General features: G+C 41.1%; 1 protein-coding gene across 1 annotated transcript; it reads left to right on the top strand.

Moving 5' to 3' along the window:
• Positions 1-4,875: 4,875 nt before the first annotated feature.
• On the top strand, positions 4,876-11,695 carry kcnk2a (potassium channel, subfamily K, member 2a; the record flags this gene model as incomplete). The annotated part of the gene is made up of 8 exons (XM_079286122.1): positions 4,876-4,977; positions 5,077-5,189; positions 5,460-5,550; positions 6,034-6,151; positions 6,657-6,817; positions 8,795-8,981; positions 9,133-9,272; positions 11,369-11,695. Exons 1-8 carry the CDS (start codon positions 4,954-4,956, stop codon positions 11,693-11,695), a joined length of 1,161 nt encoding a protein of 386 aa, XP_079142248.1. The 5' UTR covers positions 4,876-4,953.
• Between the last annotated feature and the right edge of the window lie 281 nt (positions 11,696-11,976).

Genomic DNA, 11,976 nt, shown 5'->3' on the forward strand with positions numbered 1-11,976 from the left:
TGGAAAGTAAAAGAAAGAGAGGGAGACCAGTGGAGCCCGAGAGATGGATTATACCAGACCAGTGTTCATTATTGATAGCCAACTCATAAAAAGCAACCAAATAAAGTAAATTTGAAAGATGGTCCCAGAAAGCAGATACATTGTTGTATTTTAGAAAGTTAAACAAATGATCAGATTACAGGTCGTTTTGTGAACGCATAGGTGTTCAATACGAAAACTGCAATACATGCTGAGAGTCCAAATTCAAATTGGAGGTTGTCAGCAGATTCTCCAACAGCTGCCACTTGTCGTTCAAACTTTAAGACAGCGAGCTTTCATTGATTGTCTCCCTCTACATTTACGTAACATGCCCATCTTATTTCTGCTATTTGATCACCTCAGTGGGCTAAAACACCTGTTATTAAACATGGTTTAACCCCTCCTCACCTTCCTCCCTGTCTCCACTGTGGAAACTACAACAGGAAGGAGCACGTGAGCGTGAGACAGTTAACGTCTGAGCTGATCGACTCTCTGCACTGATGGACTGATCACCGTGTAGAGTAGTTGACTGATTAAATAATTGCCTGTTTTTCTCTCAATCATGTTTATGACTCTTTCAACCACCCAAATACATCCAACCATTCATGAACGTGATTCATCTTTTCTGTATGGAAATTATTCAGATCTTTCTGGAAAACACATGAAATAAAACGTCTGTGAAATTGTGACGGCAATATATATATATTATATAATATTTATATCCTCAAGAAAATAGCATGTGTTCTATTGCAGAGGATGACAGTAATAATAAACTGTATCTTTGTGTTCACACAGTTCATAGTACCTTTACTTGTGAACATTCAAAGAACGTTTGCATTGCATAAGTGCCATGCTGCAGGATAAACAAACTGGACCAACTCTGGGTCCTTTTGTTTACCAGTGGAAAGCAAAACAAACAACACATCTCCATCCCCATCTAGCACACTTCTAACCATCCTAACCATTATGATAGTGTATGTACACTGACCTAATGTCCGTTTAAAATGTAGGGAAAAAGTAGGAAAAATAGTTACATATCATGAAGAAAATCAATTCCAATCCTCACATAATGTTAGCATTTATCCATCCATCCATATCATCTTCCAAACAATGGCTTTGTGCTTTCGGACAGCGGTTTCCAATCTGGGTCACGAAAAGGTCACAAGATCAATCAATGGGACATGATTAATGGGACAGGAAGGAAGACACAAAAGTTATGCTGTACACAAATTATTATTTATTTTGCAAAAAGTTGCATAACTTTGCCTCGTCTGGCCTCCATTCGGATGAAACGGGTGAAAAGTTCCAGAAAGTAAAATGACTTTTTGGTGGAGCTGTTGACATGCAACATGTCCAAGTTGTGACAAAGGTCAAGAGACACTGACTCAATATAAGGCGTCACAAGACAAAGAGGTTGGGGACCACTGCTTTAGGAAGATCTAATCTGTAAAAGTACAGCGAACATCAAACCTGGGCCTCTATAAAATAGCCTCTGCCCTCATCACTGGTCTCTGGTCTCTGGTTATATTGCACATGTGAGGAAACATGGAGGAGAGTTAAACTTATAGTCACAATATATGTAGATGACACTCCTGAAACTTTGTAAATGGCCTCCCTCTCAGTCAGGGAACCACCTCCCACCAGTGCGCTCAAAAGCGAGAGCGCAGCCGGAGCGGAGCGGATGCTAGAGAACTGACAGAGAAAGACCAGAGAAAGCTCTTCCAAGGGACTTGCGGATGCAATAAAAGCACCTTGCAAGCAGAGCATCAGTGTCCGATCAGCGGTTAAAGTAGAGGAGAGGAGCGGAAGAAAAACGGAGCGCCTGTTCGTCCCCCCGCTTCAGCAGCGCAGCGAGGAGACACGCAGAGGAGGAAAGATTCCCCTAAACGCAGTGAGCGCGTCGAATGAGGAGAAGAGGAGAGCGGAGGGCATCGGATAGGCAACAACAAGGAGTAAGTACATAAAAAGAGAGAAAGAGAGAGAGAGAGAGGAGCTGTTGTCATGCGGATTCATAATCTGATGCCGTTTGTGAACAAGTTTCAGAACATCACAATCACTTGTTTTCCATGTCATAAGCGATCTATAATACACCGTTGAACATGTATATTTTAGTAAAGATAACATGTTGAAGCTCATGAAAGTTGTTCAACTTGTCTCACTTCTCCACTTAGTGAGATGTGTGTGTGTGTGTGTGTGTGTGTGTGTGTGTGTGTGTGTGTGTGTGTGTGTGTGTGTGTGTGTGTGTGTGTGTGTGTGTGTGTGTGTGTGTGTTTATCTCTGCACAGCCACGCAGGTTTGTTTTAATCCATTTAGATAGATAGATAGATAGATAGATAGACAGACAGACAGACAGACAGACAGACAGACAGACAGACAGACAGACAGACAGACAGACAGACAGACAGACAGACAGATAGACAGATAGATAGATAGATAGATAGATAGATAGATAGATAGATAGATAGATAGATAGATAGATAGATAGATAGATAGATAGATAGATAGATAGATAGATAGACAGACAGACAGACAGACAGACAGACATACAGACAGACAGACAGACAGACAGACAGACAGACAGACAGACAGACAGACAGACAGACAGACAGACAGACAGACAGACAGACAGACAGACAGACAGATAGATAGATAGATAGACAGACAGACAGACAGACAGACAGACAGACAGACAGACAGACAGACAGACAGACAGACAGACAGACAGACAGACAGACAGACAGACAGACAGACAGACAGACAGACAGACAGACAGACAGACAGACAGACAGACAGACAGACAGACAGATAGACAGACAGATAGACAGATAGATAGATAGACAGATAGATAGATAGATAGATATTGTATTCATCCCCAGGGGAAATTTGTAAAAATAATAATTATAATGTTCATTAAGATAAAATATTTCAACTTTTCAGACAACCAACATTAATGGTTCTCAAAAACACCTAAACATCTGGAGTTTCAGTTGTTACAGAAACTTACTCTATTATTCTAATATTTTAGAAATGTATCGGTAGCTCAGCATCCTTGTTGAAAACAACAAAAATAAATAAATAAACTCCACTGAGATGTGTGTGTGTGCGTGTGTGTGCGCGCGTGTTCGTGTGTGTTTGTGTGTGTATGTGTGTGTGTGTGTGCGTGTGTTTGGATGTGTGTGTGTGTGTGCGTTTATGTCACCAGCACCTAATATATCTATGTTTTTGGTGAAACCATACTTTGGAGCATTGCCTTGTCTGTCCTCTACTACCCAACCCTTGCAACTCAAAAGACCTTGCAGTGTTCAATGAAAATGCAAAGGACTGTGTAAAGAAAAGGGAAACTGTCATATAACCATCACGCTTCAGTGAAACGAAAAGAAGAAGGTGAAACCTTTAGGTTGAATGTAATACAAATGGTAATATTTGAATGAAGGAAAATTCACAGTTATGCATTTGTTATCCTGTCTGTTGATGAAATAGTTCTTTGGCCTTTACAGTTTTGTGAGTTTAGTAATGATGTCTAAGTGATCCTGAACAGACTCCACCCACCTCCCGACCCTCCCATATCCTCCCCTCCTCTCTGCTGCTCTTTCCTCTTTCTCTCTCTTCCATTCATCCCCCTCTCCAGATATCTCGCACGCACACACACACACACCCACGCACACACACACACACTCACAGATGGACCCACTCACACATGGACACACATATTCATTCTCTGGAGCTGCACAATAGGCAGAGGCGGGGCCACCATGGTTAGATTATTATTGCCTGATTAGGAGTATAATGTTGACTGGACCATAGAAGTTCTAGCTGGTATGCACATTAAAACTCAAGGATCCAAGAGCCGTTTCACCATTTATTGAGTGAATAGATCAATCGATAGAGGATGAATGGATGTTTTTTTTCTGTGTGATACACAAACGTAAATCAAGATATTGCCATGCATATCACAACTAAGAATAATAAACACATTTTATAGAAGGAATCATTTAAGCTTATTCATCAGTATCCTAATTATAGAAAACAAGTTAATACCGGATGACAAAATACAACCACTTTACTTCTGAAGCTAAACAATTTGCCTTACTTACTGGTTTTGACATATAGCTCCAAAACAATATATCGTGATTTTTTATAGGAAGTCACACACACACACACACACACACACACACATTAAATTAGGATGCATAGCATTTTAACATAACTCAAAGTTTTCACTTACTGGTGTGGCAGCATGGTCGGTCCAAATCAATTAAGTACACTCAAATGTATCTCTTTCCGCTCTCTTTGACTGGAAACAAATTGAAAAACTAATTTGAGTTCTTAGTCTAGTTCTCTCTGTTCATAACAGTTTGGACAAACAACCTGTTTAATGGACGTTTTGTAACCACAACACTGCACCTCTGACACCCACCTGCTAAAAGGAATGTAAAAGTACTTCATCACAAACTACAAACACTTTACTGCCACTTTTCTCCATCCCTCTGCGTCTCACCAGACACATCAACAGTCTCTGTTTTCCTCATTCAGCCTTGCTTTCTTATTTCGACATCTTTCACATCCATCCACTTCCATTAAAGATGCACACAACTCTCATGACCCTCTTTCTCTTTCTTCTTGCTGCATGACGCATGATGCTGCAGGAACAGGAGAAAATACCTGAAGACTGAATGTTAGTACTTGATTCATGCTTTCAGCAGTGTTCGGATTTAAAGGGCTCGTCTGTGATTTCTAAAATTAACAGCTACAAATGTTAAGTCTCTGCTCTCGGAGTAAGAGAGCAGAGACAGCGAGGGAAATAATGTGTGGGAAAACAATCTCAATGCCATTTTCTCATTTCCCCTGACAGTGGCAGCTCCAGACTTATTGGACCCTAAATCCGCCACTCACAACAGCAAGCCCCGCCTCTCCTTCTCCACAAAGCCAATCACAATGTCTCCCCGCGAGGAGAGTGAGGTGAGAGAAATAGACAGAAGTCCAGATTTGAATCGTAATGGGGGGATTGGGCTCCTGTATATATATATGTGGGTTGATTGATCAGTTGAAGTGTTGTAGGTGGTTGCCACAGTGATGAAATGGAAGACGGTGACAGCCATCTTTCTTTTGGTGGTTCTGTACCTGGTGATGGGAGCAGCAGTATTCAGATCCCTGGAGCAGCGTCACGAGAGGTAAGCTGTTTAAATATATATATATATATATATATATATATATATACGTATATATATGTGCATATATATATGTATATATATATATATACAGATTGAATGGTTCAGAACCAGAATATGAACTAAAACAAGTCTAGAAATGTAAACACATTTTAAACAAAATCAGCATTCAGGATAATTTGTTGTCAAGTCATAATTCAGTGACACAAACTGTTCACAGTAGAAGTCAACCACAAGCATTCGTAAGCCTCCCCATCTCTCTGTACTTCCCAGTGCCCAGCGTTTGGCCATCCTGTCCCAGAAGCTGGAGTTCCTGTCCAGAAACTCATGTGTCAACCAGAGCCAGCTGGAGGAGCTGGTTAAGGTGACATGGAAAATGATTAAAGTTTTGTATGTATTGTACACAGTTGTAATCCGGCAAAGCTGCAGTGGTTTCAGCACTATGGACAGCTCCCACAGCCTCAAAGGAGCAGAAGGCAGAAATGTGGAGCCGCAGAGAGTTTGTTTCTGTTTTTTAATAGTCCTGTACTGTTCTGAACTGTTCTGAACTATTAAACCCCGTCTGGGGCGCCCTGATTCCCCTTCATGAATTATCTTTGACAGCTCAAGATCTTTGTCTCGCCAACAGTCATCTCAAGTTTTAAATATTATATCTTTAAGTTATTTATACGGGCAAGCACACAAATACACAAACACACGTTCCTGCCAGCACAGCTGCAAGAAGGCTCAAGCACCTGCTTGAATGTTTCATTATAATATGTACAGCAGCAAGAAAGGAGCACAACTTGTCTTTTAATTGTCCACTGATAACTCTTCGACAACTCAAATCTCTCTCTCTCCCCTCCAGCAAGTTGTGTCTGCTATCCGTTCAGGGGTGAACCCTGCAGGGACGCTGACCAACCACAGCAGCCTGTGGGACCTGAGCTCCGCCTTTTTCTTTGCTGGGACTGTTATCACAACCATCGGTAGTACAGACACACTCTCACACACACACACACACACACACACACACACACACACACACACACACACACACACACACACACACACACACACACACACACACATGCTTTCAAGTGAGTAAAAGAATAAAGCTGTTATGGTCACTTCTGTAATTAAACTTACTGTTGTGAGAAGTGGAGAAGTTTTGCTTCTTTTGCCAGTTACTTACTTACAAGTACCTATTGGAGCGCTGCTATTGAAGCTGCTTCTTTAGAAGTTCAGAGAGTAAAATCTAAAACAATAAAACACAAATGGTGATGAAGAAATCAATCATGCAGCACACATAAAAGCACATGTAGTCACACGTTGATTAATCTCACCTGTTGCTTTGGTTGATCTGATCACCTGGTCACATGACTTAGCGTGCATCATGTGGTCTTTCATCCATTAAGACGAGTGTTTTTACTGTTTTTAGGGAAGCATGCTGGTGATTTATATTCAGTCTCTTTCTTTCTGTCCTCTCTGCAGGTTTTGGGAACAGCTCTCCTCACACAGACGGTGGAAGGATCTTCTGCATCATCTATGCGTTGCTGGGGATACCTCTGTTCGGCTTCCTTTTGGCTGGAGTAGGAGATCAGCTCGGCACCATATTCGGCAAGGGCATCGCCAGAGTGGAGAAGATGTTTGTGGTGAGTTTGGAGTATTAATATTCTGTATTTCACAGTACATTCAAGTTTATGGTCTGCAGGTCAAAAGTCTGAATAGGCTACCCTGAATAATTTACCTCAATGCTCTTTTAATGATTTCCTCACCCACACCAGCTTTTAGATCATATTTACAACATCTGATTTAAATACCATGTTATGTATTAATCCTCAGGGCGAGACGGTTTGAATTATATCATTATTTGATGACATTACATTGATATATATTGTGATATAGTTAATATTCTGGAGAATCAATTGTTGAATTGTTTATAGGGAAGACCATTAAATTCAGATTATCTACAAAAACTTAAAACATTGGCCACAAAAGCAAACAATTCACAGAGTAAATGCAGCCGAGAGCTGACAGTATGAATGTGTTTATGTGTGTGTGCGTGCGTGCGTGTGCGTGCGCGTGCGTGCGCGTGTGTGTGCGTGCGTGTGTGAATGGTCCACTTTAGATGCAGTGCGATCAAACCCGTTGACCTGAATTTACATTTGGATGAATAATCTTTCATCTGAGTGGCATACTGAAAGGATTTCTGTGCATAACTGCACAGAATTGCTAATAATTACTAGTTTTGATTAAAAACTGGATGTAAAGCGACAGTAGATCTGTTTTTTTTAAGAAGCTAAAAGAGTAAATAAAGTCTCTCATCTCTCAAAAATGTTCAGGACTAAAACTGAGGCTTCAACATTCACGTGGTGTAACGAGACTGCGCATCCCAACCAGAGAAACAAAGCTCACACAGTTTGTGTTTCGGTTTTTAAAGTTGAGGTTGTTGCTCTGAATGATTTGCCTCCGAGTCTTAAGTGAATAATTTGCTTTCAAGTTTTAAATGAAATAAGCAGATGAGTGTAATTTAGAACGATCTGCTCCTTCTGCTGCTCTCAAGGCACCCAAGGGGCTCAGTAATGAATATTATGATTAAGTCTGAGGACGGAGGACAAAAGTTCATTGTATAAGTGTGTTTCTAGGTGTGTTTGCCTTATTGCTGTGTGCCCGGTTTTTAGGAGACTGCAGCATTGTTCTCAGTGAATACTGTGAACTTCCTTTTCTGCTGCACCCAGGGGACCAATTTATGGAATTAAGCTGTTACTGCTAACTGCATCTGGCTGTTGTACCAAAACAAATTGATGCTGACGCTGGGAATCCTCTGACTTTTCTTCCCTGAGTGTGACATTTGGTTTTGAGTAAAATGTGCTGACAAATATTGGATGGATTGTCATGAAATTTAAAACACACTTTAAAGTTCAATATGGGATCAATTGAATTGTAATAGCCTTGGTGATCTTCTCATTTTGTATTTTTAGTGCCATCAACATCATCAAGTCAAGTTTCCTATCATCCAATACTTTGGTTTGTGACCAAATACCTGCAAACTCATGACATCCCATCATTCTCAGCTATACTTTGTGTTAGTTAGCAAATGCTCACATGCCTACATGCTAAATTAGGAAGGTGATCAAGGTAAACTTTATATGTTTGTATTTGCATCTACTTTGTTGTATAGCATTGCCACTGTGTGCATATTAGCATTCTGATGTTAGCATTCAGCACAAAGCACTGCTGTGCATCCTCGCAGAGCTGCTAGCATGATGGAAGACTCTTCGTCCTATCAAGCATCAAATTCAGGAAATAAAATTCTCACTTTGTACAGCTTTAGGCTCAATGTCAGTACAGCATAAAGATGAGCACATTGGATCTGTTACTCTAGTTCAAGGACTGCTCACAGCCCTTCCAACAGTTCCAGTAAAGGTGCAAATAATTCAGGGTTTATAATGCAGCTTTCCTCAACTTTTGTACCACTCACGTCCAAAGACCTTCAACAAACGATGAACCATGAGCACCAACGCTTCATGTATGTTTGCGGTGATGACGGACAGATCAGATCTCTAGGGGTTGTAAAGGTACCTGTGGTTTCAGATTGCTGATTTTGTCTGCCGCTCTCTTTGCTGCAGCATTGGGACATCAGTCAGACAAAGATCCGGGTTATCTCCACCCTGCTGTTTGTGCTGTTTGGCTGCCTGCTGTTTGTGGCGCTCCCAGCGGCCATCTTTAAACACATCGAGGGTTGGTCTGCGCTGGAGTCCCTCTACTTTGTGGTCATCACCCTGACTACCATAGGGTTTGGAGACTTTGTAGCAGGTACAAACACAAAGCTAGTGATTCAACACGAACACAGACAGACACTTTAAAGCCGTCTGTCTCTCTGCATAATGCCTGCATGTCTCACCAGGTGGATTCTACTGGATATGTGACAGTCATTGTCTCTGTCTGCCTCTGTCTCCGTGTCTAGGTGGTTCAGAAATAGAGTACTTAGATTACTATAAACCAGTTGTATGGTTCTGGATCCTGGTGGGTCTAGCCTACTTTGCTGCCATCCTCAGCATGATAGGAGACTGGCTCAGAGTCATCTCCAAGAGGACGAAAGAAGAGGTATGACACTGCCGGTTTCATTTACTCCACTCATTGACCTTTTCTCATTTCCCCCCCTCTTTGTCTCTTTCAGTGCAGCGACACACAGGTTATTATTCGAGCTACTCGGTTACAGTGCCTCAACTTTTGCCCTCTGCTTAACTTCATTTCAATGATAAGACTGTTTTATAATCCAATCCACCGTCTGCCATCCAAACACATAAACGCAGTCTTATGCCATTACCTTGAGCATCTCCAGAGAGAGGGAGAGAAAGAGGTCATTTTGAAAATGTGCGATGATGTCCTTATCAGAAAATGTATGTAATCGAACTGTGTCGATATAACAGGTTATGCAAGTAAAGTTGTTTCCAAAAAAGGAACATCTGGGAGTTTTCAAAGGGACACTTAACTGAAAAAGATGGAGAATTATACAGACAAGGCATTTGTGGTAATTGATTTTCACTGGTGTTTGAGTAGTAGTGATACTGAAGGTTGGTGTGAATATAGATTTGGTCAGCCAGTTCATAACTAACAAACATTTTGTCATAGAAAAGTTTCATGGACCAAGACTCATATCTTTTACAAGAACATACTGACAATGACGTGGTGTTCCCATCAGTCAAACATAATTAGTTGAATGACACTGGTTTGCAACTGCAATCGTTAGGTTGTGATGTATGATGCAGTGTGTGTGTGTGTGTGTGTGTGTGTGTGTGTGTCTGTGTGTGTGTGTGTGTCTGTGTGTGAGTGTGTGTGTGTGTGTCTGTGTGTGTCTGTGTGTGTGTGTGTCTGTGTGTGTCTGTGTGTGTGTGTCTGTGTGTCTGTGTGTGTGTGTGTGTGTGTGTGTGAGTGAGTGACGAATGCTCCCATTGGGTTCTCATGCTGAAGTCCTGCTGTGATACATGATAATCTTACTGGCCTGTAAAAGTGTGTGTGTTATTATAATTACGATGATATAATCAGAACTAGAGGCAGTGTTTGAAGTGTGAGTCCTTTGATGCCATTAGGTGACACCAGAATGTCTCCGGCCCTCTTTTAATGAGATATTAGGAAAAAACTGAAGCACATCAATGTCTCATTAAGGTTGTTTTAATATCCGGGTTAAACAAATGTTTTTTGCTTCATCTCTTCCTTTCTGCGTGTCAGTCTTTTATTTCTCTCCATTTTCACTCGTCAGTATTTCCTCAGTCTGCCCTTTTTTATTTGTAAAATAATTAGATTCACATGCAGTATAAAATAAATGATTGAAAACTGAAGTAAGAACACCTGGGCTGTATTGATAAGTAGCAATTTGTCTGTCATCATGTCATTATATTGGGGTTTTAACATTTGCAGAAAAGTACAGAACAGAACATACAGGTTTGCTCTCACTCATGTTACGTGTCCCTGAACAATTCAGAGACAAAAAAAACATTTATTGTAGACACAGTGAAACTGTCTTTTGTTTTCTGAAGACAGACAGACGTTGAGCTGTTTTGGGCTGATTGGTACTCCTATCTGGTCGCAGATACATTGTTTTAATGTTATTGCGTTAACTTCCTGGTCAGTGACATTGTAGCTGCCCGTTCTCTTTTTTTTAAAGGCTGAACACAAAACACAAGTGTGCTATAAATACTGACTGCCTCTAATTGAGCGTGTTATGTTTTTGGTATTCTAATTAAAGGACCATAACGTCGATTTATATGTTATTGTGTTCATGAAAAATTCAATACAAAAATAAAAAATCATACATAGGGGACAAAAAATGTATTGAATACAATCAAACATGGACTTCATAAAATACATAATGCGAAGTCTTGGATGTTATCGTCCATTACAAAAAACAGCAGAGCAGTCACAGTTTGAATGAAATTTAAATGAACCACTGTTGTTATTCCCCTTCCTCATACAAAACCGCCAAAAAGTTCCTTTAAAGGTTCGATTTAAATGCTCTCCACGTGTTTTATTCTACTCTATGTCCCTCTTCTTTATTTTATGTTATTTACATTTTATATTTTAGACATTTAACTGACCTTTTTACTGTACAGTGCATACAACAGTTTCAAGAGGATTCCAGAGGATTCCTGTGCATCCTCTGTACTGTCTACTTGCTTCACTCTCTTTTTCTCTCCTTACAGGTCGGAGAGATCCGAGCTCATGCCGCAGAATGGACGGCGAACGTCTCAGCAGAGTTCAAAGAAACACGGCGACGTGTTAGCGTTGAGGTCTACGATAAGTTCCAGCGTGCCACCTCAATTAAACGCAAACTGTCCTCTGACATGGGATTCAGCCCTGGCCCGGACTCCACTCTGCCCAAGAAGGCCGTGTTGGTCAACTTCAACAACGAACTGGACAGGAACGGGAGGGAGGCTGGGCTGCACGGCCTGATGATGCCGCTGGCTAGAAACGGCAGTTTGTTCATGAACGGTTTTGACCCCGAGAGAGAAGAGATTTCAGTCATTTAACACCTCAAGTAGGAAGAGGACGGTCAACACCTTTCAAGATCTTTCTGAGGTCTTCTGTCATCATTGGTGGCATCCGTGCTGAGAATTAAGTGTTTTCATTCCCGAAGCCAGCAGTAAAGAGAATGTGGTACATTGTGACCCCAGCAGGGACATCTTAACCCCTCTGCAGGGATGTAAGCTTTGCTCAGGAACAGTTCAAAGGATCTTTAACAGCGGGTCACTTTTCACCACTCTCATCCCGCCAGTGAAACGAAGGGCAAGAAGAAGAACGTACAGAACAT

Source organism: Melanostigma gelatinosum (genome assembly GCF_949748355.1).
Source record: "Melanostigma gelatinosum genome assembly, chromosome: 2".
In the NCBI taxonomy this organism is placed as follows: Eukaryota; Metazoa; Chordata; class Actinopteri; order Perciformes; family Zoarcidae; genus Melanostigma; species Melanostigma gelatinosum.